Consider the following 16,707-nt stretch of genomic DNA (forward strand, 5'->3'; position numbering starts at 1 on the left):
GCTACATGGAGCCCTTGCTCTGCCTGTGATGTTTTCTCCAAATGGAAAGCCCTCTCCTTTCCAATAAAGCCTGGCTACTCAAGTATCGCCTTCTTGATGAATGTTTTCCTATCCCCATGACAGTCAACATGGAACTCTGCCCTAGCACGTCTCACCGTCCATTAGCACTTCACTTTGGTCTCTCTCCCTCATTTGAGCTCCTGGAGTTTGGGGACAGGACTTATTCATTCCTTTGCCTGGCCTAAGGCCTGGTCCCCTAACAGGGAACTCTGGATATTTATGCAGCAGAAGAATTAATGAGCTTTGCAAGTTTCAGGTTAAGGGACATTTTAGTCCTGTGAGGTCTGAGGAGGAGAGCATGGACCTGCTGTCTCTGCCTGCCTACTGTGGCTCAACCCCATGGGCTCCTTGTGGAAAATTACTCCGTGGGGCCTAGGACTGGGTGCATTGGGCTTGGCCTCCTCCTAGATTCAGGCAGCAGATATAAGGTCTGAAAGCTGGGGGCTCAGACAAAGACCAGTGGTCTGAAACAGCCCAGAGCTGCTGCAGCCAACATAAGGTAAATGAACCAGAATAATCACGATAGCACACACTGGCCTTTTAGTCCTCATGCTGCTCTGAGATTGTTGAAATGCACTAAGTAGAAGGTTCCCAAAGGTTGGGATGCTGAGTTTCTGGCCTTGGATTTTCTACTCTGTGCAGTTTTAGACCAGAAAGTCCCTTGGCATAAACAGAGAAGCTGCATAAACACATCTTTTTGATGAGGTCAACTGTTAGGCCATCATTCGAAAGGAAGGGCTAAATGTTCCGATCTTTTTTTTTTTTTTTTTTGGTCTATCTTTTTATTCTCCTAATAACCCCCTGAGATTGGTAGAGGCATGAAGAATCATCCCATTTTCCAAGTAGGAAACTAAAGCACTTTGTGGTTGTATTTATCCAAGTTTCACATAACAGATAGCAAAGGCTAATCCTAGGGCTAAGATAAAGACTGGAAGGGCTCTTATGATCCGAGGGCCTCATTTTATAAGTAGGGAGTGCGAGGCCCACTACTCAAGAAGCTTGCTTAGTGACATATAGAGTGCCCAAGACAGAATTGGGATTAGAACCTTGGACTATTCGTTCTCAGCCAATACATGTTCCACAAGAGTAGGCCTCTCTTCCTCAGGGTTCTGACTGCCTAGCACTTGGGGGAAAAAAAAACAATCCAACAGCAAAGATGAATTCTACTACAAATCCACAGGGACAGAAGGTGTGGGGGTAAAGGTGGCCCCCAGGACTCTTGGTGAGGGTTTCCACCAGAACCAGAGGAGAAGAGACCTCGACCAAAGGTAACTCTACATCGCCTCCCCCCCCGCCCCCGCCCCGCCGCCCCGCAAAACCCCCTGGAGAAGCATCCTTTCTGGTACTTTCTGTGATACAGAATTGGGTGGCCTCTTCTTGTCCACTTCCAGTGGGGGAATCTCATAACTTTGCTAGGCAACTCACTCCATTAATGCATGATGAGAAAATTCCTTCATTCATATGCCTTCTCCTCTGCACTTGCTGTCAGATGGCAACACATTTTGTTTGCATCAGTTAAGCTTAATTAATTCCAATGGAACAACGAGGGATACGTGCTCATTCCTTAGATGACAGGTGCCATTTTATGCCTACCCTAGGGCCCCCTAGACTGGACAGCCGGAGGGTTGGGGGCCTATTCGCTCGGTAATGCCCACCCTCCACTCTGTGTCTCCCACTGCCCTGGAGATGCACGGGGCCCGTGGGTGCCAGGGCCCTACCTCCATCGTTGTCCTTGCTGTCACCACAGGCGGTCTCCATGGACGTGTCACAGCCAGCTCCTCTCCAGCCCAGCTGGCAGACGCAATGCCACCCGTTCAGGTCCAAGGTACATCTGCCGTTGCCATTGCACAGGCCAGGGCAACCCTCTGCAAGGCAAAGCAGCCAGAATCAGGGTCTGATCAACCACAGGCACGGACTGTGCTCACACACACTCACACTCGACCTGTCAGCTCACAAAAGGCCTTCACGTTCGTCAGCTCACTGATGCCCTGGGTACCTGGGGATGCCTATCGTTATAACTGCCCCTTTCTTCTAAGGCTACTGCGACTCAGAGGTGGAAGGGCCTGCTGAGACCACATGGTTAGGACATGGAGCTTTCAGGAGGTAGCGGGGCTAGGTCTGATGTACCCAAAACCCCCTCTTTCCAAAGTGATCAGGAGTCTAGAGCCAGAGTCAACGGATGTGGGCTTATCCAAATCTGGCCAGTGGAGCTGTGGGGCTGATTCTTCGCTCCTTGCTCACTCTTGCCTGTTGTTCCTGCCTCTGTTTTGTTCAAAACAAAGGAATGATCATCCTCTTTGCTTACTCCTCTTGTTGCCTCAGCACATCTGGGTCTCATTCTAAAGGGCTGTACTTTTCTCAGGCCTTGGGACTAGGCCCATCATATGGGACCTTAGGCTTTGCTTTTGTTTTGTCCGATTTCCTTCTGAACAACTGTCTTTGCTTTGAGGAAGAGTCCTGGGGTCTCTTTCTTCCCATCTGATCCTCAGCCACTCAGAGCAGCCTGGATGACTGCCACGAGAGCGCCTAACGAGGGCTGTCTGGGAATGCCAGGGCAGGTTTGGGCAGGCTGCTCGCCCCTAATTGTGTTCATCTGTACATCTGTCTGCCTGCCTGTCATTTATTAGGCACCTTCTCTGGGCTAGCACTGGAGGTACAGACATGAATAAGACCTAGTTCTTATTCTTAAGGAGCATGCAGCCTATCAAAGGAGACAGATTTGTATGAGCAAAATATTTCAGTGCTAAGTGCCCTGAGGGAGATGTACAAAATATGGTGGGAACCAAACACGGGAGTGGCCATCTGTCTGTGAGGGCTGGGATGATTTAATCAGGGAGGGTCAGGCGATATTTAGACTCTGCCTGAGTTCTGCTTTGACTAGATCATAAGGTGGGAGTTATTATTATTCCAGTAGGCTTGCAGGTTTTTGCTTACCACCTTTTCGAGAATCTGTTAAGTTACATGCTTCACTCCAGCTTCTATTTTGCTGCTTGAATTTCATCAAGTCCTCATTTTAACAAACCTGCCAACTCCTTTCTTAGAGGGGCCATCAAGAAAGGCCTCACCAGGATGCCTTCCATGGCTTTTCTCTGGCCCTGCTCAGTCTCGGGGGAAGGTATGGATGTGAAAGCACGCTGCCATCTATAAATGTCTTATTATTAAGAGCAGCAAACTGCTACAAATACAGCTGTAAACTGAATTTTCTATCATGAAATAACTGAAAACTGACCCATTACTCTTAAATGAAATAAGTATGGATATGGCTGTCTGGTACAAGGCCTAGGCCAAGGTAGGCACTCACTAAATGGCAGATCAATTAGAATCTAAAGCTGTAGTGTTTCAAGGCCTTTTTATCCTTGACTGGTATTACAAAGTAGAATTTATACTTGAGATGTTCAGCATAGCCACCAGTCAATTTGCCCACTGTACTTTCCATTCAAAGGAAGAAACATTTATTGAGTGTGTACTCCCAGCCCAGGAGGGATTCCCACAGAAGCTTTGAAGCAAATGTAGACTATGGGGTCTCTGCCTGGCAGAAGCCTGTTGGGAGAAGTGGGACGACATCAGCATGGTCACCCCAGAAGAAATCGAGGCAGCAGCTGAGAAGCACAGGAGCAGCGCTGTGACATGCAGGCATTCTGACTCAGAAGCTGACCTCAGCCACTCCTGATCTAAGCACCTACAGGCTCCCTCTTTGTCCAATTAGTCCCATTTAAAGTTTTGTCCATCCAGCCGAAACTTCCTTTAAATTAAGCCTCATATGTTGAAATCAGTCTCGGAGGAACAAGGGTCCAATTGTTAAGGATAGTAGTAGACTGCTTTCTTTTGCTCCAAGGTGTAGGCTCATGTAAGATGCAAAGAATCTCTCTTGAATAAGAGCACAAGCTTCAGAGTCATATCAAAGGCTGGTTCTACCACTCAGTGACTCTAAGACCCAGGTACCTTATTTAATTCCTTTGAGCCTCAGTCTACTTATACAATGGGGTTGTTGGGAGGAGTAAATAAGATAATGTATGCATGATGCACAAAGCCGGACATACAGCTTGAACACAATATCTGAGTCTTCTACATGTCATGACTTTCTCTCTAGTTTGAGTAGAGGGACTATCATATCATAAGTTGTATCCATAACCCCAGATAGGGGCCATAGAAAGGCAAAAAGAAAACTGAGGCAATTATCTAGATCAAAGTCAGCAAAGTATTATGTAAAGGTTCAGCTACTGAATATTTCGACTTGTGAGCCATATGGTCTTTTTGGCTCTGTCATTACCAAATTCTGCCATTATAGCTTGAAAGGAGCCATATACAATTTGTAAATCAATGGGCATGGTTGTGTTCCAACAAAATGTTATTTATAAAAATGGGATGAGCCAGATTTGGTCTGTGTTCTGTAGTCTGCCAAACCCTGATTTAGATGCTTCAGGACAGTGATGACAATGACAGTTGCCATATACTGAGGGTCTACTATGGCTTACCACTGTGCTAGACATTCTACATATATTATTCCCAAAACTAAGTAACTTTTGGTTATATTTTTTCAGATCCTGATTGTCTAAGGCAGTGTCCGTTTCACACCATTTAATCCTAAGTTTTTAATAAAAACCAAATCATATAATAGAATGTGGACTTTGGAACGGGACAGAACAGTTCAAATCCCAGTGCCACCATCTTACTTTGTTGTTGCAGTCATGTCTGACTCTGTGACTCCAGGGACTGTAGCCCGCCAGGCTCCTCTGTCCATGGGATTTCCCAGGCAAGAATACTGGAGTGGGTTGCCATTTCCTTCTCTAGGGGATCATCTTGATCCAGTGTTTAAATCTGTTTCCTGCACTGGCAGCCAGTCTTGGGGAATCCCATGTAATGTTTGGTAAATCATTTAACTCTCCAAGTTCAGTTGTGTTATCTGTAAAATGGAGCTAATACCCAATCCAAAGGGTTGTTAAGAATGTTAATGGGATAATGTATACCAATTATTTACCACAGTGGATAACACAGGTAGGCATTTAATAAACGATAGCTGCTATTATTATTATTGGGCTTATTTGTTTTAACATTGTATTGGTCCAACTTCACTACAAAACTCACAAACCAGAAAACAACACTTTGCCAGTCCAAACTGTTCAACATTTGGGTCAAAAGCTATGGTCCTCATAAATACAAACCTTGCCAGAAAGAGCTGAGACAAACCCAATGCTGTGGTCATGGGGTCAACACGCAGCTCAGCAGGAAGCAGTAAGATAGATGGGTTCAGGGCTCTGAGTCCCAGCCCAGGCCCACCTGACTTTCCTAGTGCTCTGTCCTTCTCCTTGAGAGCAACTGTCCCAAGCATACTTAAATGATTCATTTTGCAATAATTTAAGGTCTATTCCCTCCATTAGAATGTAACCTCCATAAAGGTAATTTTGGACCTAAACTAGTACCTTGCATAGAGCCAGTACTCCATATATTTGAGCTGAAATGGATCAATGGATGAGGCGGGAGACCTAGGTTCTGCCTGCCTAACTTGTGGGATCTTGGCAAAGTAATTTGTCCTCTCTTGACCTCAATTTCCTCATCTATTGGGGTGGCCAAAAAGTTTATTTGGGTTTTTCCATAACATCTTACAGAAAAACCCAAATGAACTTTTTGGCCAACTCAATACGAAATGAAGGTTTGGATGAGATGCTCTGTTAGGCTCTTCCAGTACCACCACCCAATAGAGAAGGTCAAAATAACCTCAAATTGGATAATTCTGTTCTTAATTTCAACAAACTTTACTTAACACCTATTGGATGCCAGGCATGTGTTAATTCTGGGGTATACACAGATGAGATACAGCCTCTGCCCTCAATATTTTTATACTCTATTTATCTATTGTTACCTTTTATCTTTTGTTCCAAGACAATTTAAGACAGGATGGGGCTTCCTTGGTGGCTCAGATGGTAAAGAATCTGCCTGAAATGCAGAAGACCCAGGTTTGGTCCCTATCCCTGGGTCGGGAAGTTCCCCTAAAGGAGGACATGGTAACCCATTCCAGTATTCTTGCTTGGAGAATCACCATGGGCAGAGGAGCCTTGCGGGCTACGGTCCACGGGGTTGCAAAGAGCCAGACACAACTGAGTGACTAACACTTTCACTTTCGTTCCAGGACAATTTAAAACGGGTCTTATAATTGCAAACAATGCTTCTCCAAGTGAATTCTTTGAACTATCAGATCTATGAGTTCCTCAAAAGCAAACCTCTATAGTTAAATAAATTTAGGAAACAATATATCCTATATTCTCATCCTAGAAAGTCACACTAAACACATTAAAGCCTCTGGGGAGTCTTACAACAAAGAAACCTGCGTATTAGATTATTGGAACATTTTCCAGTTTGACCTCAGAACTCCTAGTTGCCACCCCAACCATTTACAATCATGTGGAAAATTCTATTCCACAAAACCCTCTTTGGGAAGCCCTGCTCTTGTAAGCTCCGCTTAGCACACAGGGCCTGGTGCACACATTCTGTGCAGCTCTGAAACTGCCAGGAGGAACCCATATTCTCAGGGAGGGTCCACTCTACATAAAAAAATCACAGGAACACTCTCTCCACGCTCAGTTTCTTTAAATGGACCAGTTTCTATCCTGAGGGTCTGCACTGTCCAACTGGTTTCAGAGACACCTGGAGTACCTGTGGCTTGAGTGAGGTTTGCTCTCATGTGGCAATTTGCTTCTGAGATCATCACACCCCCCATTAGCCAGTATGAAGAGGCCTCCTCTGGGGGGGAACATGTTGACTTTCTTAAAGCAATACGTCCTGCCTTACCTGCTGCTAAAACTCATCAATTCTATAACCCTGAAACACATCAATAATTCAGAGAGTCCAACTGGCACTAACAATCCTCTCTGGAAGGATTCATACTGGGCATTTCCCAGAGCCCAAAATAATATAATTTTAAGCTTTAGAGAAGGGCTAAGCTTTTCAAAAGAAATAATGCCCTTTAAATGACAAGGGACTACTCTATTTCCAATCTCCTATTTAAGCCTACGAAGAAGACTCCTTTGAAGCTAGAAGACTTTCAGAATCCTTGAAGGTATTTAGTTTTTATTTATGTGGTAGAGGAGCTATATAACATACCTATCCCACTTATGTTTCTCGTTCTGGTCTTCTTGTACGTTTTCATCCCTACAGGCAGTTCTTTAAACAAGGGCACCATCATCTCTTACCTGGATGACAGCAACAGCCTCCTAATTGGTCTCTTTGCCCCTAAATGTTCCTTCTCAACTTTTCCCACAATATGGCCAGATCGATCCTTCCAAATCATAAATGTCATCAAGTCATCTGCGTGCTGTTCAGTCGCTCACTCATGTCCGACTCTTTTGCAACCCCATGGACTGCAGCCCACCAGGCTCCTCTGCCCATGGAATTTTCCCAGCAAGAACACTGGAGTGGGCTGCCATTTCCTTTTCCAAGGGATCGTCCCAACCCAGGGGTAGAACCTGCATCTCCTGCACTGGCAGGCAGATTCTTTGCTGCCTGGGAAGCCCCATCAAGTCAGTACCCTGCTTTTAAAAGCCTTCAGTGGCCTCTCATATGTTATGTTATGGCCCACAGTTTTGGTCTATGGGGCCCTGCCTAAGGTGGGGAGGGCTCTCATTGCTAAGTGACCGAGGGATGTCCTCTGTCGCAATGTTCATCATGTTTTGTTGGAACTATTTTTAGTGTTTCAGTGACAATATATTTTTAGCGATTTCTCTGGGAGGTCGAGGCCTCTTCTGTTGTGTGGCTCCACATTTCCTCACACTTAGGAGGAGGCCAATATACTTGGTGAGTGGCTGTTGTTTCTTCAGTGTCTACCAAGGCAAGGGGACAGAAAGAACAAAAGCTGGCTTGTCTTTCAACTGCAAAATACTCTACTCTGAAAAGTCCCAGGCTTACATATATCAGCCTCTGAATTCTTTTTTGTGAATTACTAGCACCCATTATACCAGAGAGCCAGTCTGATGGGGGCTTGGTGGAGAACTAGATTTTTGGCAAGAAACATTTGTCTTTTAAAGTGACTTATGATTCATTGACCTAATCTAGCTCAAGGTTTGGTGAATATTTTCTGAACTACAGATCAGAACAGGTGGCTTGAGAGAGAATGTGGGTTACTTCCCGGTGAAGGTGTCAGCTTGGATGATGTGGTTTGGAGGAAAAAATGCTGGAAATTAATGGGACAGTCTTCATGACTATGACAGAAGAAAGAATATTGGAAATATGGATTAGGCCAGGAAATATAAAATCCTGGTTCTGCCACTTACTACAAGTGTGATCCAGGCTGGGCCACTCAACTTCTTCAACTTTAATTTCCTTTTTCAATCAAATGAGTATAATTCTATCTGTCCCCTTAAAAAAAATTCACAGGACTCACTCAAGACTCATGGATATGGAAAAACTTCACATAGTAGGAAAAACATTCACCAAATAGATGGTGACATTATTAAACTTAATCCATCTTGAGGATTCCCCTGATGATGATCATGTGTGAAATGCCTATTTTAAAGAGGCTCAGAGGTGTGACTCTTTCTTGCTGCAATAATTTTATTCTTGGTTGAAGGCCAAGTACGTAAAATTAAAGGAACCTTGCTTCTCAACACCAGGTATCCATTGAATGGGGCCCACAATCACCTTTGCTGTATTTGGCAGAGATATCCCAGTTGAAAAGCAGTTATTTAGGGTGCCCTAAAATCCTTTCCATGAATTTTTAAACAGCAGTTGCTATCTCATATTAAAAGCCAATTTAGTCTTTTTCTTTACAGTTTCAAAAATTAGCCTGGCTAATGAAGTCCTTCTCCAAATTAAGGGTGAGGTTAAGCGTATGATGATAAAACAGCACAGCTAACATTTACTGAGCACCAGTCCTGCCCACTTGCGGAACACTTTACATTCACTACTTTACTGAATCCTCATGCCAAGCCTATGAGGCAAGTTCTGTTATCAAGCTCATTTTATAAGGACTCTGAAGGGAAGGGAGGGAGGTCAGTCATTGAATTCATTAAGTGTTGGAGTTTAGATTCAAACTTAGGTAGTCTGACTCCAGAGTATGTGTCCTTAAGCACTGAGCATATATTTGGTACCCGATGCTGTGTGAGGGCTTAAGGATAAAAAGATGAAGATGGCACAGTATTTCTCCTCTGGGAGCTTGGAGCCTTTCTGGAGCACACATATCTGATCATTCAGAGACTTCTTAGAGCAGTGAGGCCTTTTTGCAAAATTAGGTACCATGTAGTTAATGTAAATGGCAAGAATTACTTTGCCTGTAGGGAACACTCTGCAAAGATAAAACTTAACTAAGTCAGGCCTTCTCTGAAGAGGGGAAAAAAAAAATCCAAACAAACAGACCATTTACTTTCTGAGGTCAGGGGTCTGTTTTCCCCTCATTTCTCCAGAGCCTGGCACAGTATCTAGTGGGAATGGAGTTCTTAAGATTTCTTAGGTGGCTCCAGGGTCTCTGTTGCTTCCTGTCTCAGACCACCCACCCTGGTTCCCAGCAACTTAATTCTGATGGACCAGGGGCCACAGGGATGGGCAGGGTGACATGAGATGGGGCAGAAAGGGTGTATGGGAAGGGAAGGATAACAGCATGATGGCAATGTCACAAACAGATTGAGCACTTGGGGGGCGGGGAAGAAGGATACTCCAGGTATATCAACCGTCTGGTGATCAAAACCCTGCCCCCGGGGCAGTAGATGCTGTGACAAAGTCCGGGACGTGGCAGCACTGGGGTGCCAAGCTTAGAGGGTACATGTGTATTTCTAGATGCACATTTCTACTGTTGTGCCCATACACAAACACACACACAAAGACAATTGGAAAATAGAGGAAGGAAGACCATACCTTTAACTACCCTATCCAGATAGTGCGCTTGGGAAATAAAAGACAGCACATTTAAGGTAGGATCCAGAAGGTGCAATACTGCCTGTCACACAACCATGCCGGGTGCTAAGGAGACAAAGGGGGCCGCACCCCACACTTGGGACAGCCCTGCCAGGGAGCGGAAAATAAAACCAAAGACAGGACAATATGAGAGAGGAGGAGGGAGAGCAAGCACATTCTCTAGGGAGGGCCAAAAGGAACGTCAACCCACTCGGAGCCAGGCGTTTGGAAACATGATCATATAAACAGGAGGACACGTGGATAAGGAAACCGGGAGGAGGGGGAGGATGGGAAGCTGCAAAAGTGGCCATGCTCCTGATCCGTCAGCTTTATGGGAAACAGGCACTTTGTCTGCCCAGAGCACCATCCACCTTCCCTTCGCTGTGGGACGAGAGCGAGGGAGAAGCCTGTCTGGGCAGAGGTGCCCGCAGAAAGTTGGGGTTCGGAGACAGGCAAGACGTGAGTCATCTCTGATATGCACTAGGGGAGTGGGCTGAGTCTTTGGTCAAATATACTGCTAGCCTATGTGCTTGCCACTCTTGTATTTTCCATGGACACACGCGCCCACATGAACGCAGAATGCTTGGTGTTCTAAGTGAGATGTGTCTCTCCTTTGTGCCTCTTACACAGAAGGTGCGGTGCAGGTCAGTGGAGGTTTGCTGTGGAAGAAAAGAAACCCTGACCCCTTCTCAATTCTGATGAACTCAAAAAGGTATTTAGAATGATGTATGCTTTGTTTTCCAGCACATATGCCATTGTTAACATGGCATACATCACCACTGGGGGGTTATATTCAAGCAGTGAATCATTTGGCAATCTGAGGTTTTGCTTATTTGTGAGTGTGTTAAATGTTAGTTGCTCAGCTGTTTCCGATTCTTTGCAACCCCATGGACTGTAGCCCACCAGGTTCCTCTCTCCATGGAATTCTCCAGGCAAGAATGCTGGAGAGAGTTGCTGTGCCCTTCTCCAGGGGATCTTCCCTACCCAGGGACTGAACCCAAGTCTCCTGCATTGCTGGCAGATTCTTTACTGTCTGAGCCACCAAGGGAGCCTATTGGTGAGTATGGGTGTCAAATGTGGCTCTGAAATAAGCCTGCTACACATATATGTGGGTGCCTGGCTGTGTGTCTGGAGCAGGGCAGACCTCTTCATCCCCAGCACACATCAGTCACACCATCTTACCTTCCCCATTAGGCTGTGGTCACAGCTTTTGGAGGGGTTTCCCTCACACCTCCCCCTCTACAGCTCCCTCATAAGTGCTCCCACGGAGCCTGGGGAGACGGCCACCTCCTGAAGGGTTGATGTTTTCAGCCAGGCTGGCCCCCACTCTTAGCTTGATTTCACATGTGAACCAAAAGTCTGTAAGGGAGGGCTCAGCTGCAGTGGTGAGGCCTTATCTGGAAGCCCTAGGGTTCTATAAACTGTGAGAACATTCTTACTCTCTTTATAAAAAAAAAAAAGCATAAATTTTATGTTTTCAATCCTCTGGACAGGACAGATACTGTTGCTGTTCATCAATATATATTTGCCTCCAAAGGCTCGTGGATGAAAGGCTATGTTCTAATAGTTCAGGCCTCCTTGTGGTCGGTGCTTCAAGATGAAATACGCTCCCAGAGGCTGCAGAGCCAAGAGGAAAATTGGGAAGTGAAGTTTAAATGGGTCTGCGTGCTTCCCCTTCATTCTCAAAGATCCCGCGGAGTCCATGGGCTGACAGGATGTAAGCAGGAAATGCGAAGGGGAGTGGTGTATTATGCAGGACCGAACAAACAAAATTGTGGATGGACAGAGAGTGAAAAACAGGATCAGCCTGCATGGAAAAACAAGCCCAGGAAGCATCTCTGGAGAAGGCGAACTCTTTCTTGATGCCTGGTGCTTTTGCAGCCTTCGTCTTAGTCAAGCTTGTTTGTCTAAGTTTGTAAAGTAATCTAAAATTGCTTAGAGGTCATCTCCCGGGATACGCCATCAGACAGCCATAACATACGGGATTTCTTAGCTCAGCTGGTGTTCTTAGCTTTCCGATCTTCAGAGTTCCGTGAAGGGTCCTAATCATATATTCTGGTCATAACTCTGAACCCAGCTACAGACGAGATAGAGTGAGCCTAGATGTCTCTCATGGGGCTGGCAAGGATAACACAGCTGGACGAGACACCACTGTTGGAATCCAAATGGCTATACAGCTGTGGAGCATCCATGTGGATGGAGCTCTCAGACCAGAAAAATGTCTCCAAACTCGATGGTGATATTGTGGCTCTGGTGATGAGTAAAGATTATATCCACTATGCAGACTAATCTCCCCAAGTTCAGGGGCTGACCTCAGAGAGCTCTTGCTCTCTCTTCTAATGTCATTTCATTTATAAGAACTACTTAGTAATAAAGTTCTCTATTAAGCATGTTTTTAGTACCTTGAACAAATGCTTACTAACTTTAGATACAGGCAGGAATGGCAGCCAGTGTAAGGGACGGAGGCAGACTCAGGTTGCAGTCAATACTGTGGGTTTCAGGAGACAAAAGTGGGCTCCACAAATCCTGAGATTCCTTCCCTACACAGAGACCTCAAGCCACACTGTGAATCTAAATGCTGATAACAGCCAGTCAACACCAAGTCCAAGCAACACCAAGTCCAAGGGTTCTCTGGGCGCAGAACAGAGCTTTCTTGTCTCTACTGAAAATCAAAGTGGTAACTGGGTCTTTGAAGTCCAATGTCATTTACTTATAAGAGGCATGTGCATAAGTCCACACTGCTGTTTCTTTCACTGTTTGAAAATCTTGGAGCATATGCCCTTGAGTAGAGTTAATTAAAATTTCATTGTGATTTTAAAGCACTAACTGTAAGAAAACATGATGTCAAGTCTCTAGGCTTGCATTATGGATGGTGGATTCAGGGCTTCCCCAAATTCCTTCATCTTTTTCTTCCAGATTTTAGGATGAAAACGATGGCAGTAGAATCATCTTCCTCTCAGATGATGATTATCTTTTCAACATTGCACACGATTCTCAAGCTTCTGCTATATTCCTGTCACTATGCAAGAAACTGGAGACCATGGAAGCACACAGTTATTTATAAGACAAATTCTGGGCCTTTGGCAGGAGGGAAGTCTGTGAGGTCTTAGTTCTTTTTAGTATTTCTATGACCTGCGACATGAAAGCTTCTTTCCTTTGCTTGCTTGTACCGATGGAAGTTTCTAAACATTTCTCTTGAGATAATCCCAATAAGCTTCAGGGGTCCCTTATCAAAGGCTGTGAAGAACATGGCAAGAAGCTTTTTCACTCTTATCCTCCAGGAGCCTCAGCTGACTCTTAACAGTTGTATCATGGGTATGTGTTAGGTCAGATGAAACAAGGATCACTATGGCAGGTGATGATAACTGGGGTGGTTATAGTCATCTGAACTTCTTTCAGATGGATGACAGATCATCCAAGAGATATTCTTGTTAAGTTCTTAGATACATTAATGCTCTTCTCTCTTTGGATCAAAGATCAGTGAGGAGTAAGTAGCCCATGGCACCCGCCCTGAGAGGGACTCACAGAGCCCACTAATTGGTCTCCAGTTTCCCACTCCTATCACATGTGGGCTGAGAGCTCCCAGGACCATTAACTAATCAAGCTCCTGTTCTGATAATGTGGGGCAGATCCCTGTCCATGTCCTCTTTCTCCTTGTCAGCATTTGTCCTGCAACTCCTGAGTCCTGATGTGAGAGCATGCCTTTGAGGAGGCAGAAGGCAGGAGGAGAAGGGGACGACAGAGGATGAGATGGCTGGATGGCATGACCAACTCGATGGACATGAGTTTGCGCAAGCTCCGGGAGTTGGTGATGGACAGGGAAGCCTGGCATGCTGTAGTTCGTGGGGTCGCAAAGAGTCGGGCATGACTGAGCGACTGAACTGTAAGCATAGGATTATCTCACAGACGCAGATATCTTATGAGTGCTTGTGAGTCCTCTTGCTTGAGGACTGTCTGATAACACAAAAGAAACTCAAGGGCGAGCATTCAAAAGTGGACAAAGGACTCCAGAAGTTTGTGTGGCCTTCCTCTATAATTCCTCTGCATCGTGAAGTCTGGCTTTGTTCACTCCAGTAATTGCATCATCACAATATTATTTTGATCTTTACTCCCAAAGGGGGATTTGTTTAAGAATCAGGATTTATAGGACTGGACAGCTCTCCTGAAGCCTAGTAAATAATTCCGTATATCTGGCATTTTGAACAATCACAGCTTTGGGGTCAAGGTTGGAATTTTACAAATGTAATCAGAAGCTAGCATTTCCCACATGTGTTTTGGGACTTTCTAGTCAAGGGAAATGAATAAAGTAACCATCACAGAAATGATCCAAAATGTTGATGTTTTCAAAGAAATAGTAAAAATTAAGCACCTTCTTAAATTTAGCTATGATTTTCAGCTTTCTCTAATGAAATAGGAGGTCAAGCCCCAGACTTAAAAGACCCATAAAATTCTTGGAAAAGATGTCCAAAAATATGCTTTTGGTGACTCTGTCTTGACCACATACTTGAGAAATGAATCCACGTCACATCCTACCTTAACTTCTGGACTAGGGAAACTGGGTTCCATTTACACTAGGGTGTATTAGAAACAAGTAAGTGAGAGTGAAAAGGAAAATACCCCTTTTTATTTTTAGGAGCAGGTGATGATGGATGTGCAGGTCTGTAGGCAGGGGAGGAGGGGCTGGAATGCCAGTGTCCCTGTAGGCCTCCCCAGCCCTCTGCATCCTGAGATGTGAGATTCATAGATGGAGAAACTGAAGCCCCCAGCGACCATGTGGTCTGTCCATGGTGCTTCTTCACCAAGACCTTTCTTGAAGATGCAGAGAGATGGATAATTCCTAACATAAAGAATTAAGATCCAAAATATTCTCGCTTTCTGATGAGAATATTGTCATTAAAGAGGATGCCATTGCCAAATTTCCTTTCATTCTGAAACTAATCTATTTTATTAAAAAAAAAAATCAAGTAGTTTCCATAAAAGAAAAGGTGGACCCAGATCTCCAAAGGAGATACTTAATTCCTGCTATATAATCTACTCTGGAAAATGTCACTGGGTTAAGAAGGTTCTCATGCTGGGGACTTGTCATAAGGCATTCAGACTTGTCTTACTCTTTTATGCTGTTTATTAGGTAATCAAGTCATTCTTTCCTGTTTATGGAAGGCAGGAGTGTGCAAATAAACAGCTCTGCTCTCTTTGGCGCCCACTGCATGGAGGTGTCTGAATCAGCACTGTGGATCCTGGCCTTTTCTCTGGTGTAAGACAAAACCACACTTCAACATAGGAACTAGCTGTGCTATAATCAACCCTCATACAATGAAGAAGCCTGATTACAAAAGAAAATTTAACATTTTGAATTTCTAACTTTTTGCACCAGTAGATTTTGCTTTTCCTAAATGATCCTCACAGGGAGTGTAGTTCCCTGGAAATATAAGAAAGTGCTTCTTGTTGCCATTAAAGATTAAAGAGAGGCTTCTCCATCTCATTTCTGTTCTGAAAAGAAAAAGGAAGGCACCACCATTGTCTCCCTCCTTTGTATCTTGCACCCTTCCCTTCTACCGACAAGGTTACTGGAGGGTTCCTTTGGCACTAGGGTGTTGAGTTTCTGGCAGGAATGCAGCTGGCCACAGGCGAGACGCACAGAGGGCAAGTTGCCATGCGGGGAGACGAGACAGGGACAAAGGAGACGCTCACCACACAATGACAGGTAATAGGAATCCGAGCCAACGTCCTTTCATCTGAGCCACTATGACTAGCCCATTGCTTCTTCAATGTCCTGTGACATTTTCTGGTATTTATGACTGTCAACCTTCCTCTTGAATCATGTGCACTTTTACCTTGATGTATTTCTTATCTGGAGGGGAAACAGCATCTGCAATCCCAAGGTGGAATTTGTTTTTACAGAGTGACAGCCGGGTGTGCAGGGGGAGGTGGGAGGGCCTGCTTTGACTTCTTGGCATCCAAACAAAGGGATGCTCTTCAAGTCGGACTGATGAACATCCACTAGATGCTAGACGGAGCACCGACGGCCCCCAAGTCCTGCCATGAATCATCCGTGACCGGATGAGGGGAGACTTTCCCTAAATCCCTCTTCATTTGACTCAGACGAGATGCTTTAATCTTATAAAAGTCTGACATCCATAAACCTTGTGCAACTTGGTGGGGTGAGCTGAGGACTCTGTAAGCAAGTGAGAGAAAACAGAATGCGCTCTCTCTGGGCTCTGATTTTGGTTTTAATAAGCACGGGTCCCCTTCCGGGCTGGGAGGCTAAGAGGTCAGCCTGTCCTTAGTCATGCAGAAAAGCAAAGGTAAAGGGGGAGCAGAGTTTAAAGAAGCGGGTGGGCCTCCTGAGTGATTAGGGCCGCTTCTCTTTCAGGGCGTGTCCAGGGCTGTCATGAGATAGGATGACTCTGACAGAAAGAAGCCACTGGAGGCGCACAGGGTGGTAACGCGGCACGTTCTGCTAAGGAAAAGCAGGCCGGGCTGCCGGCGGCAGGGGAGGCAGCTTTGCGCCTGGTCAGAGCACTGGCTGGCAAACTAACTGCGGGACTCTGAGCGCCACTGGAGTAGGAGGGCCCCGCCTCTGGGAAGGACAAGAGCCAGAGGCCTCTGCAGAAAACCCGGGCTTTCTCCGCAGCTCAGGAAACCAAGCCTCAAGTTCCCGTTCTACTTCTTAACGGTTAAGTGACTGGAGGCCTCGGGTCCCTGCAGAGGAGGGGGTAATACATGTGCCTTCACAGGGTGATGGCTGGGTGTATGAAATGATGCAGT

General features: G+C 45.3%; 1 protein-coding gene across 1 annotated transcript in view; it reads right to left on the bottom strand.

Moving 5' to 3' along the window:
- TENM4 (teneurin transmembrane protein 4) overlaps nucleotides 1-16,707 on the bottom strand; it is a 759,511-nt gene that overhangs the window by 112,330 nt on the left and 630,474 nt on the right. The window contains exon 17 of the mRNA XM_061168374.1: nucleotides 1,779-1,925. Within this exon, the coding sequence (XP_061024357.1) occupies nucleotides 1,779-1,925 (147 nt within the window). The remainder of the gene's footprint in view (nucleotides 1-1,778; nucleotides 1,926-16,707) is intronic.

The sequence above is a fragment of the Dama dama genome, chromosome 2, assembly GCF_033118175.1.
Source record: "Dama dama isolate Ldn47 chromosome 2, ASM3311817v1, whole genome shotgun sequence".
Classification (NCBI taxonomy): domain Eukaryota; kingdom Metazoa; phylum Chordata; class Mammalia; order Artiodactyla; family Cervidae; genus Dama; species Dama dama.